Here is a 23,412-nt window from a genome sequence, read left to right on the forward strand (position 1 = left end):
GGAATTATGAAACCAGGAAAGAAAAGGAATTTTAGTCGATATGCCAAGTTAGAACTTTGAAACCAAGTGCTTTAAACCAAAATGACTAGAAAATGACAACCACATACATTTAAAATCATCTTAGCAGCTGGCATACTTTCATTTAAATAATTATTTCAATTTGCTTATAAGTTGCCCAATAAGCTATAATTACTACTAACAATGAAAAGCCGATTTCAGAACATTAGAATTAAGAAATAAAAGAAGCAAGCAATATCTTCAATTTAGTAGATGTTAAAAAATTCCAGTGCCACGGTGAAAGAACTTGAATCGTAGTTCCAGTTCTGTTTGGTTCTTATTTGTATTTGGTACTTGCCCATGATTAAGTTTAAAATTTTCTGTAATGTGCCATGTTACAAACTTTTTTATCATTTAATTTAACATCACACTGAGACACATAAACAAAAAATAAACAATTCAGAAAAAGGGAATTGTATGATCATAGCTTCATTGATATCACCATTTTACTGTGTGAGTAAATGTGCAATATAGTAAATTACCTGTCTCTTGACATCTGCATGGGTCACGTTAGCTTGTACTTAGTACATATTAGACATAGTGCATAATTTTGATCCTGATGGATCCTGAGTGCAAAAAAGGACAGAAATCAATGAGTCAGTGAGGGAAATTGTGCAAGATAATACTAAAATGTTTTTGCATTGTTTGGATTTTATTTTATAAATTTTGGACTCGAGGAAAAAGATGATGGCCAAGAAAAAGTAATGCTGATGAAAACTAATAAGTTAAGAATACTTTTGCTAATTACCAGGGGAAGAATAATGTCAATTCTTCATAATTACCAGAGTAACTTGAGACAAGTTATAAATGGAAGAGAATGCTATAAAATGTTTTCTGACTGATGAAAATGCTATTTTGATCTTGTTTCTTTTGATTGTTTGTAGACTTCTAAAATTGGGAGTAGATGTCAACAAGAGACATAAGTTGGGTTGGACAGCTTTACATGTTGCTGCAGTGAATAAAAATAGAAGGTATATTTGTAATGAATTTAAACTTCATTTTGTTTTCTCCTGTAGTTAGTGTTCCTTGCTATTGAAGTAATGAAAATAATTTAAATTATATTCCTTTGAGTTTTCAGACTGAGCCTCTTTAACATGTAATTACAATAAAGTGATAGATCACTGAATAAAATAAAAGAGGATTTTGGAAATTTTATTTGTTAGGTTATAGAGTAAATACTTTACTATTCAAAGGCAAAAAAAGCAAATTATAATTATCTCCCACTGTAATGAAATCTACAAAGCGTAACAGTAGGTAGGTAACCAGTTCAAAAATTTTTGCACTCATTTCAAGGAACCAATACTTTTTTTTTAATGGTCATTATCAGGCATGTGTTTAACGTACTTTGGTGTTTTAGACAAGGCATCACGTACTGATGTAGAGTGTATTGTTAGAGCCCATGTAATATACTGACATACAGTGTACTATTAGAGCCCACGTAATATACTGATATACAATGTACCATTAGATCCAATAAAATATACTGACATACAGTGTACTATTAGAGCCCATGTAATATACTGACAAAACAGTGTACTATTAGAGCCCATGTAAAATACTGACATACAGTGTACTATTAGAGCCAACATAATACACTGATGTACAGTGTACTATTTTATCCAGTGTAATATGTACTATTAGAGCCCATGTAATATACTTATGTACGGTGTACTATTAGAGCCCATATAATATACTGACATACAGTGTACTATTAGAGCCCATGTAATATACTGATGTACAGTGTACTATTAGAGCCCATGTAATATACTGATATACAGTGTACTATTAGAGCCCATATACTGATGTACGGTGTACTATTAGAGCCCATATAGTATACTGGTGTACGGTGTACTATAAGAGCCCATGTAATATACTAATGTACCATGAACTATTAGAGCCCATGTAATACACTGAAGTACAGTGTACTGTTAGAGCCTATGTAATATACTGGTGTACCATGTACTATTAGAGTCCATGTAATATACTGATGTACAGTGTACTATTAGAGCCCATATAATATACTGATGTACTGTGTACTATTGGAGTCTATGTAATATACTGATGTATAGTGTACTATTGGAGTCGATGTAATATACTGATATACAGTGTACTATTGGAGTCTATGTATACTGATGTACAATGTACTATTGAAGTACATGTAATATACTGATGTACCATGTACCAGAGAACTCGGAAATGCTTAATTACGCGTATTTGGATGCCAATTCTTTATCTGGAACACAAATAATCACTGAGGCTGGAGTCCTCCGTACGCATGTGATAGGTGTGCGGCAAAATTCAAAGACTTGTCAGTCCTGTTTCGTGGGAAACTGTGTTGATCAGTTAGATTTGCTGATATTTACAATGACAGAATTCAGTGGCTGAAAGACCCCTTGATGTACATACATGTTGCCATTTTATAAGAGTACATAAAAAAGAACCTGATGCAATAGCTGGGTGGCAAGTTCAAAGGCTCTGACTGGTGGCCGGGTGGGAAAATGTACTGATATTTACAGTGATTGAATTCAGAGGCAGAAAGACTCAGAGGTGTACGTGTGGTCATTTATAAAAGTACATCAAATAAACAACTTTAGCTTTCGTTTTTGTGTTCATTTCCGAATGTAGCGGAATAAGCACTGCACGTGACCTCAGAATCAAGACATGTTGAGACTCAGACAAAATGCCATTCATTAAAGTGGATGACAAGTCACCTAAAAATGTAAATTTTGCCGCCTTCTGTTAGGAAAGCGAAAACGACATTGCCCTGTGATTATTTAAGAGGTACATTGACTGACCATTCCATATTTTTTTTAAATGCCTCTCACCTTAGCCCGGTTAGTTCTAGTGTTGTAGCGAAATGTATTCATCAAGGCATCAGTAGCTAGGCCTAGTTTTTATATCAATTACATTGACAAACAAACTCTTGCCCATTCACAAGCATTATGTTTTGATAGTTGATTGACCATTAACCCTTTTCTGAGTAAGGTAACAACTATCAATTTCCTACATGCTATCCTTTGATAATAAAACAAACGTGTTTTAATAGATCAGAATTAGTGATCTGTATATTTATTAACTGCCTCTTATACACTATTTCGTCATAAATTTAGTTTGAAACTGCAAGTTAATCATTAGGCCTAACAGGAAATAATGGCGGACTTTGCTAAGTCTGCGATGTACCAGTTTATTAGATTGTCTGTTTTCTTAAATCATCGGGTAAATATATTCAGAAAAAATATACAAATCATTGAAACCAAAGCCTAGGTATTATTTTATTAAAGATTTAACTTTAAAATGCAAATTATACAGGTCAGAAACGTATGGGACAATGTTATGTTGTGGAATTCGCGAGATGCGCTTTAAGATCTAAGTTGTTTTCTGAACTGACACGTATTTGTGAAAATACGGCAAAAAACAGCAAATCAGATACTATTTATTTGCCTAAAATTGCTACAATTACGTATACAAATAAATGAACCATAAATTTGCAATCCTGTCAATGGACTGTTGTAATGAAGCTATATTATAGTGAGTGATTACATTACGAAAACCTCTCCATCTAAAAATAGATGCACTCACGTTTTTGTTGATTCTGTGGGAAAGAAGGGACTGCAACTTTTGATGGTGGGACTCCTATTTTTACCAGAATGGGAGTCCTGGACTCCTAGTTTTAAAATCCTAGCAAGACCTCTGATGTACTATTGGAGTACATGTAATATACTGATGTACCGTGTACTATTGGAGTACATGTAATATCCTGATGTACCATGTACTATTGAAGTACATGTACTATACTGATGTACTGTGTACTATTGGAGTACATGTAGTATACTGATGTACTGTGTACTGTTGAAGTACATGTAATATACTGATGTTCTGTGTACTATTGGAGTACATGTAATATACTGATGTACTGTGTACTATTGAAGTACATGTAATATACTGATATACTGTGTACTGTTGAAGTACATGTAATATACTGATATACTGTGTACTATTGAAGTACATGTAATATACTGATGTACTGTGCACTATTGGAGTACATGCAATATACTGATGTACTGCATACTATTGAAGTACATGTAATATACTGATGTACTGTGTACTATTGAAGTACATGTAATATACTGATATACCATGTACTATTGGAGTACATGTAATATACTGATGTAGGGTGTACTATTGTAGTACATGTAATATACTGATGTATCGTGTACTATTGGAGTACATGTAATATACTGATGTACCATGTACTATTGGAGTACATGTAATATACTGATGTACTGTGTACTATTGAAGTACATGTAATATACTGATATACTGTGTACTGTTGAAGTACATGTAATATACTGATATACTGTGTACTATTGAAGTACATGTAATATACTGATGTACTGTGCACTATTGGAGTACATGCAATATACTGATGTACTGCATACTATTGAAGTACATGTAATATACTGATGTACTGTGTACTATTGAAGTACATGTAATATACTGATATACTGTGTACTATTGGAGTACATGTAATATACTGATGTATGGTGTACTATTGGAGTACATGTAATATACTGATGTACCATGTACTATTGAAGTACATGTAATATACTAATGTACCATGTACTATTGAAGTACATGTAATATACTGGTGTATGGTGTACTATTGAAGTACATGTAATATACTGGTGTATGATGTACTATTGGAGTACATGTAATATACTGATGTACCATGTACTATTGGAGTACATGTAATATACTAATGTATGGTGTACTATTGGAGTACATGTAATATACTGATGTACCATGTACTATTGAAGTACATGTAATTAACTGATGTATGGTGTACTATTGGAGTACATGTAATATACTGGTGTACCATGTACTATTGAAGTACATGTAATATACTGGTGTATGGTGTACTATTGGAGTACATGTAATATACTGATGTACCATGTACTATTGGAGTACATGTAATATACTGATGTATGGTGTACTATTGGAGTACATGTAATATACTGATGTACCATGTACTATTGAAGTACATGTAATATACTGATGTATGGTGTACTATTGGAGTACATGTAATATACTGATGTACCATGTACTATTGAAGTACATGTAATATACTGGTGTATGGTGTACTATTGGAGTACATGTAATATACTGATGTACCATGTACTATTGGAGTACATGTAATATACTGATGTATGGTGTACTATTGGAGTACATGTAATATACTGATGTACCATGTACTATTGAAGTACATGTAATATACTGATGTATGGTGTACTATTGGAGTACATGTAATATACTGATGTACCATGTACTATTGAAGTACATGTAATATACTGGTGTATGGTGTACTATTGGAGTACATGTAATATACTGATGTACCATGTACTATTGGAGTACATGTAATATACTGATGTATGGTGTACTATTGGAGTACATGTAATATACTGATGTACCATGTACTATTGAAGTACATGTAATATACTGATGTATGGTGTACTATTGGAGTACATGTAATATACTGATGTACCATGTACTATTGAAGTACATGTAATATACTGATGTATGGTGTACTATTGGAGTACATGTAATATACTGATGTACCATGTACTATTGAAGTACATGTAATATACTGGTGTATGGTGTACTATTGGAGTACATGTAATATACTGATGTACCATGTACTATTGGAGTACATGTAATATACTGATGTATGGTGTACTATTGGAGTACATGTAATATACTGATGTACCATGTACTATTGAAGTACATGTAATATACTGATGTATGGTGTACTATTGGAGTACATGTAATATACTGATGTACCATGTACTGTTGAAGTACATGTAATATACTGATGTACTGTGCACTATTGGAGTACATGTAATATACTGATGTACCATGTACTATTGAAGTACATGTAATATACTGATGTACCATGTACTATTGAAGTACATGTAATATACTGGTGTATGGTGTACTATTGGAGTACATGTAATATACTGATGTACCATGTACTATTGAAGTACATGTAATATACTGATATACTGTGTACTATTGGAGTACATGTAATATACTGATGTACCATGTACTATTGAAGTACATGTAATATACTGGTGTATGGTGTACTATTGAAGTACATGTAATATACTGGTGTATGGTGTACTATTGGAGTACATGTAATATACTGATGTACCATGTACTATTGAAGTACATGTAATATACTGGTGTACCATGTACTATTGAAGTACATGTAATATACTGGTGTATGGTGTACTATTGGAGTACATGTAATATACTGATGTACCATGTACTATTGGAGTACATGTAATATACTGATATACTGTGTACTATTGAAGTACATGTAATATACTGATATACTGTGTACTATTGAAGTACATGTAATATACTGGTGTATGGTGTACTATTGAAGTACATGTAATATACTGATGTATGGTGTACTATTGAAGTACATGTAATATACTGATGTACCATGTACTATTGGAGTACATGTAATATACTGATGTACCATGTACTATTGAAGTACATGTAATATACTGATGTACCATGTACTATTGAAGTACATGTAATATACTGGTGTATGGTGTACTATTGAAGTACATGTAATATACTGATGTTCTGTGTACTATTGGAGTACATGTAATATACTGATGTACCATGTACTATTGAAGTACATGTAATATACTGATGTACCATGTACTATTGAAGTACATGTAATATACTGATGTACCATGTACTATTGAAGTACATGTAATATACTGATGTACCATGTACTATTGAAGTACATGTAATATACTGATGTACCATGTACTATTGAAGTACATGTAATATACTGATGTACCATGTACTATTGAAGTACATGTAATATACTGGTGTATGGTGTACTATTAGAGCCCATATAATACACTGATGCTGAATTAACATGCTAGGTGAAGTGTTTGTGGGAGAGGGGGTGAAGAGGGCAGCAGTTGGTCCTTTATTAATAACAACACCTATTTATTAGTTTAAAGATAATCATTTCATATATTATGTTAATATAATAGCATGCTTGTATATTTATTTGGTACTTTGAGGACTAAAAATCTTTCCCCTAATGTAAACCTCTGTTTACATAATACATTTAAACATACTTGCTTAAATTAGTGTCATATTGCTTTGGTTGCTGTTTGAAGCAAATTAATTATTTCATTGCAGACACTATTTAATAAAGCTACCATTTTTGGTTGCATATCTTTTGCATTGATTCTTTGAATATATCCATAATTTAATGATTGGTTCAAGATTCTCTCTACCATGCATAATACCCCCCCAACTCATGTTCGAAACATGCATTTAACACTTTACCACATGTAAGTGCCTTTGAACACCTCTACCCAATTTGCATGGAAGTGCATTTCAGTGCCTCTACACCATTCTTATGGAAGTGCATTTCAACGCCTGCTGTAAACATCGCCATTTTGAGCTGATTTTCGTAGCTCCACCCTCAGGGAAAACCCCCTATTAGATACCACATTCATTGATGTGAATGACCATTACATCAGATCACTTGGTTGCTGTTTAAGCTCTATTCATAATCTGCTGTCTGAAGTAACTGGGTTATATTCTCCTTTTTCCAAAATTGAGGCAGCAGATTTCGTTCATTGCTTTCTTGAATTTGCATGATTAGAGTCAATACCATGAAAGGTTTAGTAACTTAGGTAAATACTCTGATATTGATATAGACAACAGTTAGTTTTTATAAATTATAAAATTCAGATCATTTAGTGATGTAGATGTAGACAAAGAACTTGTAAATTTTGATTATGAGAAAGGTCTGCTATGGTTGGTCACACAGCTTCACTGGCTTGATGGTGACTGAGTTCTCTTAAGATTGTTGTTGTTGTAGGGTTTAACGCCATTTTTCAGCACACGATAGGCTATACATGGCAGCCAGTATTAATGGTGGAGGAAGAACCCGGGAAAACCCCGGAAAGAACCACCGACCCACGAGAAGCTACTGGCAAGCTTTCTCACATACCCACATTAGCCGAATCCGAGACTCGAACCCACGCAGACAGAGGTGAGATGGCAGTGATCCGTAATGGAGAGCGCTTTAGACCACTCGGCCACTCGGGGCCCCTCTTAAGATTGTAAGCTCATAACAAATTCTTCCATGAAAAATAATTATACAGCTATCACAATCAGATTTTACTCTTAAATCATCTGATACATAATAGATGTGTACCAAAAATGTAAAATGGTTAAAACTGATGCTTAACAGTTAACAGGCAGGCCTATGTGTCTGGGGTCAAAAAGGTAACAGTTGTTCTGTTTATAGAACACTGCACTGTCTAACTTTGGTGCATGTATATTACCTGCCTACAAAGCCATACATTCTGTGAGGTAAAGGGTTAATAATAGCTTTGTTTTTGTTTTTTCAAGCAGTAATTTAAACTAATCCCTGCTTTTGCATGATGCTTACAAGAACATAGGATCAGTATTCATCCTGAATTGTTTATTTTACTTTTACAAAATGACTGATATGTGACAATTTGTTGTGTCCATGAGATCCTCCGTCATGATCATATTTTCTGTAGTTGTCATTATGGTAGTCATCATTCTGATGTTGGTCATCATGTTAGTGCCTAGCTACACCAAATAAGTTGTAGTCTGTGGGATTATTTTGTTATGTGATATATATTTAAATGAAGCATATCTATGCATCCAAGGAGGTCATTCAAGAATTTTTAATAGCAGTTTACCAGAATAGTTCAATGTCTGAGCATAGTACTTGCATAATGTTGGTAAAAAGCATAGAGCTTATGTTGAATTGCTGTTATATATCATGCCGACATAAAATAAATCTCATCTTATCTGAATGAACATATGGTCAAAACATTATGCCATTTCAGTGCCATCAAACTGCTTCTTGATGCTGGTGCTGATATAAATGCTGGGGATGAATTTAGTACATCCAACCGAGTAGCAAGAGAGAAACATCTTCATCCCTTGCATGGTAGGTTTCTCTAAAAGTTTGAAGGTTGCTTTTTCCCATGTTTTAAATCAGGTGTTTTATGTTATGGTGTTGTTTCTCCATCTGTCCATTGCCATTTATCTGTCTTGCCCATAACTTGGTAACGGTTGGAGAAATTGTCATGCAACTTTGCTCATATATGTGTCATGCACCATTGCTATTCAAGTTGCTTCAGTGTCAAGGTCATATCAATGGTAAATGTAACTCTAGGAATTGTATCCTTGTTTGGAGTATAACTTCTGAACCACTGAAGATATTTTAATAAAACTTTGATATCCACAAGTGACAGATTATAACTGTAACCTGAATTCCAAGGTCACAGCTAGTGAAATGTAATTCTTTGAGTTGTGTAGCATTTTTGTAGCATACCTTTGAATAACTGAATATATTTTAATGAAACTTTGTCCAAGTATATATCATGACTAGATGGTGTATCACAAGTCCCAAACTATATCTTTAGTTTGGGTTTGTTTTTGAAAAGAAATTCATGAGACAAAAAAAATTGTGCAGTTCGTATGGTGTATGGTCCAATTCTATTTACTTAATAGAAGCTGGGTAGATAAATGCAGGTGATGTGGCTGGAAAGGTTTTGTTTTCTGAACAACTAAGTAATTAATGCCTAGAACTAAGATTTTTTTTTTATCTCACCTGGTTGTACGACCAAGTTTACTTATGTTATGGCCCTGTGTCCATTGTACATGGTCAGCTGTTATGTAGGCCATGTGAGCCATAAAGCCTATTTGGGTCTCTTGTTAATTATGCTTTTAATTAGCTTAGTACTTGCTTCAGTTAACTCAAAGTGTTTCTTTTGGAGGCACAGTAAACTCCTACAGAACCTGAGAAAACCACTCCTTCTGCCATCAAAAAGTGGTCACTTAAAGCAGATGGTCTCCCATGCCAGAGGGCCAGTAACTACACTGGTCCCTTGATTACTCATGCACACAATGGGGTCCAAAAAATAGACCACTCTATAAGTGATGTCATGAGTTACCATGGAACCTCCCGAAAATAAGGATGGTATTCCCGCTGAACATCAAGAAAACCACAAGGGTGGGTCGCATGGCAACTGGGCTGTTTAATGGCAAAATAGTTTTTTTTATAATCACGTTGGGAGTAATAGTCAGTAAAGTTCTTTTTATAATGCAGTTGTTCATTTTTCTGTATCAACTATATTTATTTTCAAGATGCCCAAGCTCCCAAAGATCATTAACATTATTATGCGTGGTTTGAACAATGTTTACATGTATGCGAAAGCATTGTGTATTATGTCACTGCATTTTGTTGTTTTTGGTAAGCTTGGTTCACTGCTTCATAAGCACCCTGCATTGCAACAAATGGAGCAAACAAAGCAGCGAAGTAGACTAGTTGTTGATTCAAAACAAACAAGGTTCCTTTTTTTAAATAAAACTAGGGACATTTATTTAGTGAAACAATGATCAATGTCAAAACTCATTCTTTTTATTGTTCTGCTAGTAAAACATTGACGTGGGGATTTCATTGCAAGTAACAGTGAAATTTCTTCTCACCTTTATGGAAATCTCTGAATGCCAACTCAGTAATTTTAAGTTTAATGCAAACTCTAAAATTCATTTCTCCATGGTGAATCATACTTTTGAAACAATGCTTTTTATTTCACAAAATATTCATTTTGCTTTGTTGCCTTTCTCTCTTTGATCACATTTGTGAATGAGTAGGCCAATTTAATGTATTTTAATTATGAAATTTACACAATATTTATAAGAGCATTCAGTTGGTCAACTGAAATGAATCGTCCTGACCCACCACAGAGGCTGCTACCTCTTGTACAAGTAGCATTTATATGCTTTTAAGTTTTTGTTTATTCCGCCCTCTCTGAATGATACAGAAGATGTAACTAATGTGTTAATACAAAGCAGATCTGATTTTAATTCAGTGCAACAATACAACAAATACTTCTGCCAATCAGATATCAAAACATGGTTAGCACTTACTTAGGGTCTCAGAAATACTCGCATAGTTGTTATGATAGATAAACATATTTCATGTTTGAATACATGAGGACATGTTGCATTTTTTATGATTACACTTAAAACAAACTAAAAGATAGAACTTAAACCTGAATTTCACTAGATAAAACATATTTTAATGGAGATGTTTATTTATTGAATTGATGCCTCCAGTAGGCATTAGTGAAATTTTTATTGATCAAAATTTTGTTTAATATTTTTATTTACAGTGTATTAAGAATTGAACAAAATAGATGACTTCTTATTAGGAGTTGAGAGTTTTGTAATATTGATTCTAGTTTCAAGGTCCTGTCTACCTTCAACAAGCAATATTTCAAGATTTCACTTACAAATTTTGATTTTCTTGACATTCAACAAATAGGGGTCAGTTTTGGGGTATTTTCTGGTTTTAAAAATGGGATACACTCCTGACCTCATTTTATAAGCGGGTTCACAAGTAATCAGGGCACAAGTTATCAACTTACTTAAAGCCAAAACTTAAATAATAATTGGATCAGTTCAGTAAATCAAAGGATGCAAAAGTGAAGAGACCACAAGTCACTTGACCACAGCATGTTTGACCTCATATGCAGGTTTTAATACCAGTACCATTGATAAAGCAAGAAAGAATACAGGCCTTTGCAATGACTTTAGAATCAACTTGTCTGCAAAAAGTATACAACCCCTTGTGAGAGAAAAAAAAGACTTCATTGTCTGGTCATTCTATATTGTAACTACATAGACAAATGGTTTGTGACATTTTTATATATTGTTTCTCCACAGACAAATAATTTATGACACAATTATATATTGTAACTCCATAGATAAACAGTTTATGATATAATTATATATTATAACTCCTCAAAAAATAATTTAAGACAATAATCATTGCATTCATGTGAAAGTGAGATGAAAAATTCTCTATTACAATGTTATCAGTATTGTTTAGGGTTTTACAAACAACACTAACATTTGAACTGATTATGTACATGATTGCTAATCCTTTCAAGATGGAATGCTATAGGCATTTTCATGACTATTTCACTATAATGGAAGTTTGTGACATATGCATATAAGTATGGTTTACAGTCTTTGGCAAACAGCTTTACGTTATACATCTAATGAAACCAGTAACTGTTCTCAACTTGTCTGTCATTTTTTGTGCATCTCAGTTTGAAACAATACAGTAGTCCCCCTCTTATAAGGCCACCCCTAATGCAGCAGGGAAGTGGCCTTATAATGAGGGTGGCCTTTCTAGAGGGGATGACAAATGCGAATAGTAAATACATATGAAGAAAGTCGCAAGTACATTTAATTCTAAAACATTTAATATTTTCATTAAAAAATCACATGCATGTTGTGAAATAAATGTAAAACAAACTGTTTCATCATTTTCAAAAGAATGTTATGAATAACCATTGATATAGTTTTAAAACTATAATTATGTTACAGATCACATCATCTGTCACTTTGTTGGCAACAGTCTAAAAAAAACCTCAGTCTCATCACAATTAAAAATATCCTTGCAGTCATATTCCCAGCATATATCATTTAGTCTTTTGTTCCAATCTTCGACAACTTCATTATTAACATCAGCTGATTCTCCACTAAGGACAGAACACTTAATATTGCGTTGCACTTGAAATCTGGTCAACCATCCGTTACTTGTGGTAAAGTCGTCATATCCCAATTCAACTGACAAAATTGTTGCTTTTTCTTGTCATTCAAATCAGGATACAAACATCTCCTGGCTCAAACAATCTTCCTTTCTCCGTCCATTTCACCTTCCCACTTCTGCAGAATTGTTTCCATATCTTTCACGATATTGTTTATCTGAGTGTTTCCAACATTCGTTTTCTGCAAGGATCCTCGACACCCCACCCCCACCCCCGGTCAGTTGAATTACTTTCACTTTCTCTTCTAAACTGAGAATTTTTCTTTTCCTCGATAACATGTTGATCTTTTTGCAGTAAGTTATGTTGCCAACTACAATACTGATAAAACAATTTTTTATGCATCTAAACAAATTGCGGTGTTTTTAAAGGAAGTTATCTTGTCACGTGACTCATTAGTCGCAGTCTGGTACCCTATTGTTTTTATACATTTCTTTACACTAAGTGAGAGAATCCAAAATGGCTTCGATATGTACCATTAACATCATGCAGATTTGACCTTGCGGCTGCTAGGATTTGTAATTTTGACAATTATTGTCAGTAGTAATAGCCACTAATTATCAAAGTGAACAAGCACAACATCTTACTAAGGGAAGTCATAAAGACTATCAAACCATTTTACTGCTGACTTGTGTATGTACATTGATACTGCCACTTCTCAGCTGTTACTATTGTTCAATAATTTCAATCTTAACAATTATCAGAGTGACTAAACTGGACATCTTATGTTAACACAGCCATATGGATTACATGTACTTACCCTTTTGTATGGATTAAAATTTGAGTCTTTCTTGGCTTTATGGAATAAATGTGGCTTCTCATAAGGCGTAAATGATATAATATTAACCTTAGTGGTATATGTAATTTAGTCAGCACTTCTTTCAGTAACGAAAACCTGACATCGGGAAACAGAAATCGGATTACTCAAAACACGTTATGAATAAAATACTGGTTCTGGATACATATTAAAATAAAATGCGGCCGCTTGTGAGGGGTAAAGTTTATATTATTGCACTAATATGTTGGCCGCTGGTCACGTTAGCCGGGTGGCCTTTTGTGAGGGGTACTTTTGCACACAAACTTGTCGGTGCCAACAGATTCTGGCCGTAAGGAGTGGGTGGTCGTTGGTGAGAGGGGCCGTTCAAGAGGGGGACTACTGTATGCACTTTGCCTGTAGACTCTACTCGGCAATTCTGGTTACAAATGATTGAATATAGTCTTTATTACTTGTGTATGGATTTGCAAAACAATCATTCATATCAGTGTTAAGATGTATATCTTACCCTAAAATCATGGTCTTTGGTCACATCAGTGCATTTATTTAGTCAAATCTATCTGTGTTTAATGGATTTGGTTGTTAGTCACAGTTTATTGCAAATAGCAGCTGTTGCTTAAATCAAGGTACATTGTATTAAGAAATCACACAGACACAGAGTTCATTGAACTTGGATAAGTTCATGACAGTTAAAAAATATTATTTGTTATATTTCAGAATGAAAACTATATGGTTGTCTAACCATGCTGATTCAAAGGTAGACCTGGCACTTACACTTCAGGATTACTCACAGGGTCCGTCTTAACAATATGCCAACTTGATAGAAAAAGAGGGACCTCACACCCTTTTTGCTATGAGTGCCTCCCTGACTGTCCTTAGTGATCTCCCCCTTTTCCCCCAGCCTCTGCCCTTCTAGACCCTTCCTTAAGTCTTTTAATGGTTCTTCCCTTTGCTCTCTCTCCAGATCACTAAAAAAATACCTCCTTTAAACTGTGTACTGCCTCGCTTGGCGCTCAGCATTAAGAGGTTAATTGTTGGACTGATCAGCCTGGTGTCAGGATAATGTGACTGGGTGGGACATGATGCTACACATCTGCAGCATGATGTCCCAGTGCTAGACATCACTATAAACTGCCACACTGCAGACATCGTAGGGATATGACCAAAATGTTAAACTATATTAAAAATCTAAATCAATCACATGCACCTTCAAACTATGCAATTTTTTGTTCATATATTTTTATATGTATTTCATGCTGGATACACAGTAAATTTGCTTTCGTCTGTTTTACTTTCCCCACAAAATGACCAACAAAATTTTGTTGTCAGTTTTCATTCCTTTGATGGTTACAGTAAATATGTCCTTGTTACCAGAAGTGTTCTGAACAGTCAAAAACATTCTTCAGTTGTAAAAGGTTCCCATTTTGCCAACCGTTCTGTTAAAATTGTTAGATTAATTTATTGCACTTACAATTGATTACTATTTCATTGTGAAATCATAATACACACTAAAACCAACAGTTGATTTAAGATGGGAGCATGTGTGTGTATGCATATGTGTGTGTGTGAGAGACAGTGAAAGAGAGAGATAGAGGATTCATTCAATCTCATGTTACAAGTTATAGTGTTAGGTCTCTAATGGATTCATACCATTTCATGTGTACTGAACTGTTTTGTGTATGGCAGTTCATGTTAGCAGGGAGGAGGAGTTTTGTGACAGGCTTAGTTCCCAGGCAGACTTCAGGGGATGCACAGCTCTTCACTATGCAGCTCTGGTAGAAGATGAAGGAACTGTTAAGATGCTTCTACAAAGAGGTGAGGAATTATAATACTGAGATAAATGATCCTCTGTAAAATGAAGTCTTGATTTTTTCTGTAGTTTTAAAGTTGTCTTTTGACCGATTGACAGAAATCTACCAAAAAAATACTGCTGTCACATAATTTCTGCATCATTCCTATTTTTGTCAGTCTAGTTAAAAAGTAGTATTAAGAAAAGATATCAAATTCAACTGGAAAAAACTTATAATGTACATGACTGCAAACCTATATTTGTTAGTAGAGCACACATTTTTAATTTTAGCATAAATGATACATTGAGGATAAACTTCCAACCATGACATTTTTTAAAAAGTGTTTCATAGTTTGTAGGGATAATAAATATAGGTTATTAAATACCTTGAAAATAAATAGTTTGCAGTTATTTTATACTGTAGATGAGTTTGACATTAAAAATAATTGGCTTTCTTACCACGTTTAATCTTCAGGAGCTGATCCAACCAAAGAAAATGGATATGGACATAGACCAATTGATTATGTTGCCAACCCTTCCTTGAAACAACTCCTGAAAGAGCATGAGATCAAGGTGTGTAGTTGTAATTTCCATGATCTTAATTGTTGAAATTAATGTGACTATTTCTCAGTTTGTAGATTCTTACCAGGTACAATAATACATTGGTAACCATGACTGACCTATCTGTGGGACCATCTTGGTTTATTTGTCAGAGTGTACATTACTCAAGAATTCTGGGTTTAGAAATTCCTCGTACATTGTTTAGCCAGAACATTCACTTTGATAGGAAATCATAGTTGTTTACTGAATTCTGTACTGAAAGGTTTTATGAGATGATTTTGTTTGATGTTTTACAGCACATCAACACAAGTAGGTTATTTGGTGCCGACACAATTGTAGTAAGACATGTTGTAGCCCATCTGAGGTAATCGGAAGATAGGATTCAAACCTGCACCCTTTCATTTGTGAGTCTAGTACACTAACCACTGAGTTATTGCATCCCCAAAATAGGAATGAAGAAGAAGTGGATGAGTATTTGCCTGGCCTTAGATGTTGATTTATTTACTCCTGTCAGTGGGGCCCCGAGTGGCCGAGTGGTCTAAAGTACTCTCCGTTACAGATCACTGCCATCTCACCTCTGTCTGCATGGGTTCAAGTCTAGGATTCGGCCAATGTGGGTATGTGAGACAGCTTGCAGTAGCTTCTCGTGGGTCGGTGGTTCTTCCCAGGGTTTTCCCGGGTTCTTCCTCCACCATTAATACTGACTGCCATGCATAGCCTATCATGTGCTGAAAAATGGCATTAAACCCCACAACAACAACAGCAACTCCTGTCAATAACTGGCATATAATATTGCAAGCTGAGATGGTTTCTGCACAATAACTCAAGTTCATCACCATATACAATCTAATGTTGTGGATGGCATGCATTTTGGGTAATGAAGAACCATATCAGATTTTGGGGTCAAAATATCTAAAGTCAAGGTTATTGTGACTGAAAATATAAAAATAGTTTCAGCGGAATAAGTCATGGTCTCCATAGCTATATTGTGGATGTTTTGCCTTTGGAATAAGGAAGAACCTTATTGATTATGGAGTATTAGGTCAAGGTCATTGGATGAAATAAAAAGAATGGTTTCTACAAACAAAAACAGTAATTCTACATTGTATTCCTAGATGATATTGTTTGGATCTCATGCACTTTTGAAAGGAGGAAGTCAGTTGATTTTGGAGTCAAAAGTTAAAAGGTCAAGGTCTATGACAAAGAAGATAAATGCATTTTGCCCAATAACTTTTGTCCTAAATCACAAAAGACCTTGTCAAGATTGTGGATGGTTTACACTTGGGATAAGGAAAAAGTGTATTGATTTTGGAGTCAAGAGGTCAAAGTCAGTGTAACCATGGCAGAAAGAAGAAAAATGGTTGCTGCATAAAAATTTAATTTATCTAAATGGAGGAATGTTAACACATGGTGATCTTTTAATGTACTCTTCATGGTACTCTTTGCAAGTGAGGGAGACTACTGCATCTCTTATTAATAAAAAGACCAAATATTTTTATTTTTTTTAAATGCGTTCCTTTTACCTTCAATCCTTGGTTCATCAGAGTGAAGGCATTTTTTTTGGGGGGGGGGTCTATAGTGACAGTACAGCGTGCAGCCCAGCAGTCTACAGTAGTGAACACTTACCATTAGGATAAATGCAATAGTTTTCTATACCAGTTTTGTGGTGGCCATCAGCTTTCCTCCTAACTGGTAAATTCGGTAATGCAGTAGTATCAGGTGTATATTACTGCTAATAAAATGTGGTAAATTTACCAGTAATTGTGTATTACCTACCTGCTATTATAGCTAAAGAGGTAAATATTCTGTACATCAGCTATGACTAAGGAGTCAAACAAGAATCAAGTTCATTTTAATTCTGGAAGTGGGAATAATTAGCTTGGACTGGGGACCAGGAGTCACAGGAAAGGAAAGCAGTGCATTAGTAGCAGGTAAGTATTACATAATTAAATCAAGCTGTAATCACCTCATAACTACATTTTCATTTATTAGCCAGTTAGTTTACTCCAATCCAGATTGGCAACATTCTGTTATATAGTCTATTATGATATGGGCGCTTTTATTTTTAACATTCTCTTCTGCATTTCATAGTGCTAAAGGTCTAGATCAAAAATTGAACTATGGCACATTCCTTGTAATAAAATCACATTATTATCTGTAGTACAAAGAAATACAAGAGAAGCTTGCAGCAGAGGAGAGGAGGAAATTTCCTCTAGAACAGAGGCTGAAGGAACATATCATTGGTCAGGAAGGGGCCATTAACACAGTGGCATCAGGTATTCAGGAAAATACTTGGGATTTATTTTCATGCTTAGAACACCAATTTTTGTGAATTTTAGTCTCTTGAGACCAATTTAAGGCAAAGTGAAGCAAATATAACCCCAGTTTAGTCAAAAGCTATTTTTCATGAAATTCATTACAAATAAAAATATAATTTACTTCATAAACAAATTTATACTTTTTTAGATTTGCAGAGTTTTCTTTGGAAGCATAGGAATAATACATAGGGAATATTTACCATGTTGTACCAAAATTTAATTGGCTATGAGACTTTATTTGCATTTTTTTTATTTTCTTCAATTCTAAAGACAAACAGGAAATATTTACTTTTATTTATTAACTTGAGGAAAAAAGGCAGTTTGATACAAGGTCCCCTTGGGTTTGCCCTTCATATGCCATTGTTAATGTTTTCAGAAGGTTATTATAAAATACATATGTTTTGTATAAAGGTCATATTGTCATTAGGTCAGAATACTGTACATTTGTGAGACACTAAGTAATGAATTAATAGTTTTGTTCTTTCTGTATATAAATATTGTGTGCATGTATAGAACATTGAATGCCTCATAGGGTTTCATGAGAGATTAAATAATATTTACCGAAATGAGTTGTACCCTCTGAAAATAAAGTACTATTATTATTATTCAAAAGTATGAAATTATGAGTAATTTATTGTTAAAAATTGACATGATTTAATTTACTACTAGCTTAAGTCATAGAGACTCAATTATTCCCCACAATCTTAATTTGCTAAGAAAAGAAAATTCAAGTTAAAAATAAATTTTAATTTCGTCTGAGGTCATCAGTAATGCATAAATGATTCTGTCTCGTTAAACCTGGTTTGTTCTTTTCATGATCATTTAGATTATCACTCGCAGAAAATTGATGTCAGTATCTTATGCAGTTTTCTACTTCAATATTTTCCATATAACTCGCCTTTACTTTCTTGCCCTACCTTTAAGAACTTGGTAGATATGAGTCACAAAACTACACATAATGACATTTCTTGCGGACTACTCAAATTGAAGTTACAAAAAAGATTGGGGAGAGGAGTAAACTAAGGATCCAGCAAAAGACATGAAATCACCTTTACTTTTGTTCTGTTATGATGTGGGGCAAGTGAGGTAAGAATAAACATGGCATTCCATTGAATCCTGGCAGATTTACACTGAATAGCCCTGATAGTATATTTCCTCCTATCATCTCTTTTTAATAGCAATTAGAAGGAAAGAGAATGGATGGTATGATGAAGATCATCCTTTGGTATTCTTGTTTCTTGGATCATCTGGTATTGGTAAGCAGTATTTGTCATTTTAAACGTAACTGGTTAAAGACCAGAAGAATCTATGTGATGGTCCTGTACCCATCATCCAAAGCTTGTGCAATGGCCCTATACTCATCATAGCCCTGTACTCGTCATCTAAAGCTTATGCAGTTTTCCTGCCAGTTCTCGTCATCCAAAGCTTAGGTGATGGACCTGTACTCATCATCCAAAGCTTATTCAGTGGCCCTGTACTCATCATAGCCCTGTACTCGTCATCCAAAGCTTATGCAGTGGCCCTGTACTCATCATCCAAAGCTTATGCAGTGGCCCTATACTCATCATCCAAAGCTTATGCAGTGGTCCTGTCTGTACTCATTATTTAATGCTTATGCTATGGCCCCGTACTCATCATCCAAAGCTTATACAGTGGCCCTATACTCATCATCCAAAGCATATGCAGTGGTCCTGTCTTTACTCATTATCCAGTGCTTATGCTATGGCCCTGTACTTTCATAGCCCTGTACTCATCATCCAAAGCTTATCCAGTGGTCCTGTCTGTACTCATTATCCAATGCTTATGCTTTGGCCCTGTACTCATTATAGCCCTGTACTCATCATCCAAAGCTTATGCAGTGGTCCTGCATGTACTCATCATCCAAAGCTTGTGTGATGGCCCAGTACTCTTCATCCAAAGCTTATATAATGTCCCTGTACTCATCATCCACAGCTTATGATATGGCCCTGTACTCATCATGGCCCTGTAGTCTTTATCTAAAGCTTTTGCAATGGCCCTGTATTCATCATCCATATCATATGCAGTAGTAGCCCTGTACTCATCAACCACAGCTTATTCGATGACCCTGTACCACATTGGTCATGCCTATACTCATCACTCAAAGCTTATGCACTGGCCCTGTATTCATCATCCAAAGCATATGCAGTAGCCCTGTACTCATCAACCAATGCTTATACAGTGGCTCTGTACTCATCATCCAAAGCTTATGCAGTGGTCCTGTCTGTACTTTTTATTCAATGCTTATGCTATGGCCCTGTACTAATCAAAGACCTGTAGTCATCATCCGAAGTTTGTGCAGTGGCCCTATACTGATAATCAAGATCTTATGCATTAGCCCTGTACTCGTCATCTGAAGCTTATGCAGTGCCACTGCTTTAATCATAGCCCTGTACTCTAAATCCAAAGCTTATGCAGTGCCACTGTTTTAATCATAGCCCTGTACTCTAAATCCAAAGCTTATTTGATCAACATGTATTCATTAACCAAACTTATGCAATGATCCATCAGTCAGGCTTCCAGTGTTTAGCATCTACTGATATTAAATCAATTAGCTTATAAGATGACTTGTTGTCTTTTTCTGTCCATTAACACAAGTTTGTTATCACTACTCCTCCTAAACTACTTGCTGATGGCCACCATGGCAGGCAACTTGAAAATCTTGTTATTGGATCTCCTTGTTCACAAATGGTTTTATTTACATAAAGTCATCACCAAAGGACTTCTGATGTCTATTTGGTTCGAAATGAAAATGATGCATAACCGATATCTAATATGGCTGCTAGCTTGAACATTATGTTATTGCTCCTAAATTGAAAGTCATTGATGTAGGGTTTTCACTTAAAGACTTTTTACGATGCTTAATGAAAGTAGTGTCTTTAGGAAATCCAATATGGCAACCATCTTAGAAATCTTGTTTTTGCTACTGCTTATGAGTGTAATGTCATGCTGACATGAGATTTTCACTAAAAGATTTATTATGATGTCTTGTTGGTCCTCTCTAGTGCTGATCAATAGCGGTTATCATGAAATGATTACCATGTAAATCTTGTTACAGGGATGGTCAAATCAGTATGGGGATTTTCACTAAACACATTTCAAGATATGTAGTTTGAACTAAATGATGATGCCAATATGACCTCACAAAATTCGATAAAACTTATCCTGCTAGGATGATTGTATCAAGGTAGGGCTTTCAGTTAATCACTGCAATAATATGTCACTGATCTTTGAATGTAAATGACGTTGATCTACCTTCTAATTGTCCATGCTGTTGTAAATGAGTTTGTAAACTGATCTTTGAATGTAAATGACGTTGATCTACCTTCTAATTGTCCATGCTGTTGTACATGAGTTTGTAAACTGATCTTTGAATGTAAATGACGTTGATCTACCTTCTAATTGTCCATGCTGTTGTAAATGAGTTTGTAAACTGATCTTTGAATGTAAATGACGTTGATCTACCTTCTAATTGTCCATGCTGTTGTAAATGAGTTTGTAAACCGGACCTGCTTGTCCTTGGAATCAAGTTGAAAGCAACCATAATTGCCACCTCAAAAATCTTATCATAACTCCTATTTTAGAAATGGTGGAATTGATGTGGAGTTTTCATTAAAACAGTTCCTACCACCAAATGTCAGTGTTGTTGTAAACAAGTTTGAAACCTGGAATCATTCACAGTAGAGAGTAATTTTTTACACAAAATTATTGCAAGTTCATACTATAGTATTTAATTTTGAAGCCATATGTGTAACTACACAAATTACTTATCTGGAATGACTTAAACATGCAATAGATATGTACTTAAACTAGTTTGAAACTATTTTGGTCAGTTAAAAACTATGTCTACATGGTTTTATTTTCTTCTTCTTGCTTTTAGGTAAAACTGAACTGGCAAAACAGGTGGCCAAATATCTGCATAAAGATGACAAGAAGGTATTGTTATATGTATTTCATTTACATTGTGTGCCTGACTTTTATAATGATTCAGGGTAGTGCCTACCTGATTTTTGTTATGATTCTAAGAAGTAAACAACACCTGACCTTGTTTATGGGTTAGTGAATTTTCCCCTTTAAATGATTAGTTTTCCAGAACATTCTGTTGCATGATAGGTCAGGTGATAGTTTGTTTATAAAAAAAGGTTTTGTAAACAATTATTGATTCCCATTTTAAGATGAGTCTATCATTTACAGTTGTGTTCAGATATGATTTGAGAGGAATTATTTATTAACTTATTCATTGGAATTACAAAGTGCTCACTGACATTTTGGACTAAAACAATACTTTGGGATTATTAAAAACTCGGTGAAATACATTCTGAATTGTATCATTGTTGCACATGAGGACATTCGAGATTATTGGAATTCATTCCAACAGTCTACACTTTTGAACTTATGATAGGACATTTAGGATTGTTTGGATTTAATTCACAGTACTATAAGTGACTCTTAAATTGCACTTTGTAATTTAGAGAAATAAATTTATTTGTTGATTTTATTAAATCTGTTGGTATTGCTTCTTTCTGTTACATAGTTTAAGACCTAGAGTCGTAATACTTTCAAGACATGTATCTAGGACCAAATCAGTATAATTTGTTTAATGCTTTTTGTGTATTCTTTGCTTTTTCACAGATGTACAAATTTCACATAAATTACCATATATACTCACTTTAAAGTTGGATCAAACTGCACAGACCCAGACCTACCTTCACATAATGCAGTGGTAGATCAGGGTCTATGTTGCTTGTTTCTGATTACTCCTAAGGATGGTATGGTATGTAATATATTATTTGTCTTTAATCCGTATTCGCATTCATCTAATCTTGTTCTACATTCAGTCTAATTTCTTTAGTTTTTAAATTATTGGTTCAGTTCTACAAGCAGGAAACTTATAAATGTGAAATAATTGTTTTCATTTTTTTATCTAGGGATTTATTCGACTTGACATGTCTGAATATCAAGAAAAACATGAGGTATGTGAAAATTCTGAGCTTGCAGAAAAGTGTTTTGCCAGTTCTGGAATAGAAGCAGTTAGCAAAGACGCTTTAATTAGATGATAACTATATGTAAATGTTGATATATAGTACCATTGTTCAGTTCTTAAAGTTAAAGAGTTAACATTTTGCAGTATTAGATTTAATTGCAGAACTTCATGTTCAAATAATTTAAACAGGAAAATATTTACAATCA

The 23,412-nt window shown here is 34.4% G+C and overlaps 1 protein-coding gene across 2 annotated transcripts in view; it reads left to right on the forward strand.

Moving 5' to 3' along the window:
* The window catches only part of LOC149773228 (mitochondrial disaggregase-like), a 48,010-nt gene that overhangs the window by 1,803 nt on the left and 22,795 nt on the right, over window positions 1-23,412 (forward strand). For both annotated transcript variants that reach the window (XM_089946589.1, XM_089946590.1), the window contains exons 3-10: window positions 942-1,028; window positions 8,982-9,085; window positions 15,223-15,351; window positions 15,801-15,898; window positions 18,048-18,162; window positions 19,383-19,460; window positions 22,103-22,158; window positions 23,151-23,195. In XM_089946589.1, coding sequence (XP_089802715.1) covers window positions 942-1,028; window positions 8,982-9,085; window positions 15,223-15,351; window positions 15,801-15,898; window positions 18,048-18,162; window positions 19,383-19,460; window positions 22,103-22,158; window positions 23,151-23,195 — 712 coding nt within the window. The remainder of the gene's footprint in view (window positions 1-941; window positions 1,029-8,981; window positions 9,086-15,222; window positions 15,352-15,800; window positions 15,899-18,047; window positions 18,163-19,382; window positions 19,461-22,102; window positions 22,159-23,150; window positions 23,196-23,412) is intronic.

The sequence above is a fragment of the Sinohyriopsis cumingii genome, unplaced genomic scaffold, assembly GCF_028554795.1.
Source record: "Sinohyriopsis cumingii isolate HCF-2022 unplaced genomic scaffold, ASM2855479v2 utg000810l, whole genome shotgun sequence".
NCBI lineage: Eukaryota > Metazoa > Mollusca > Bivalvia > Unionida > Unionidae > Sinohyriopsis > Sinohyriopsis cumingii.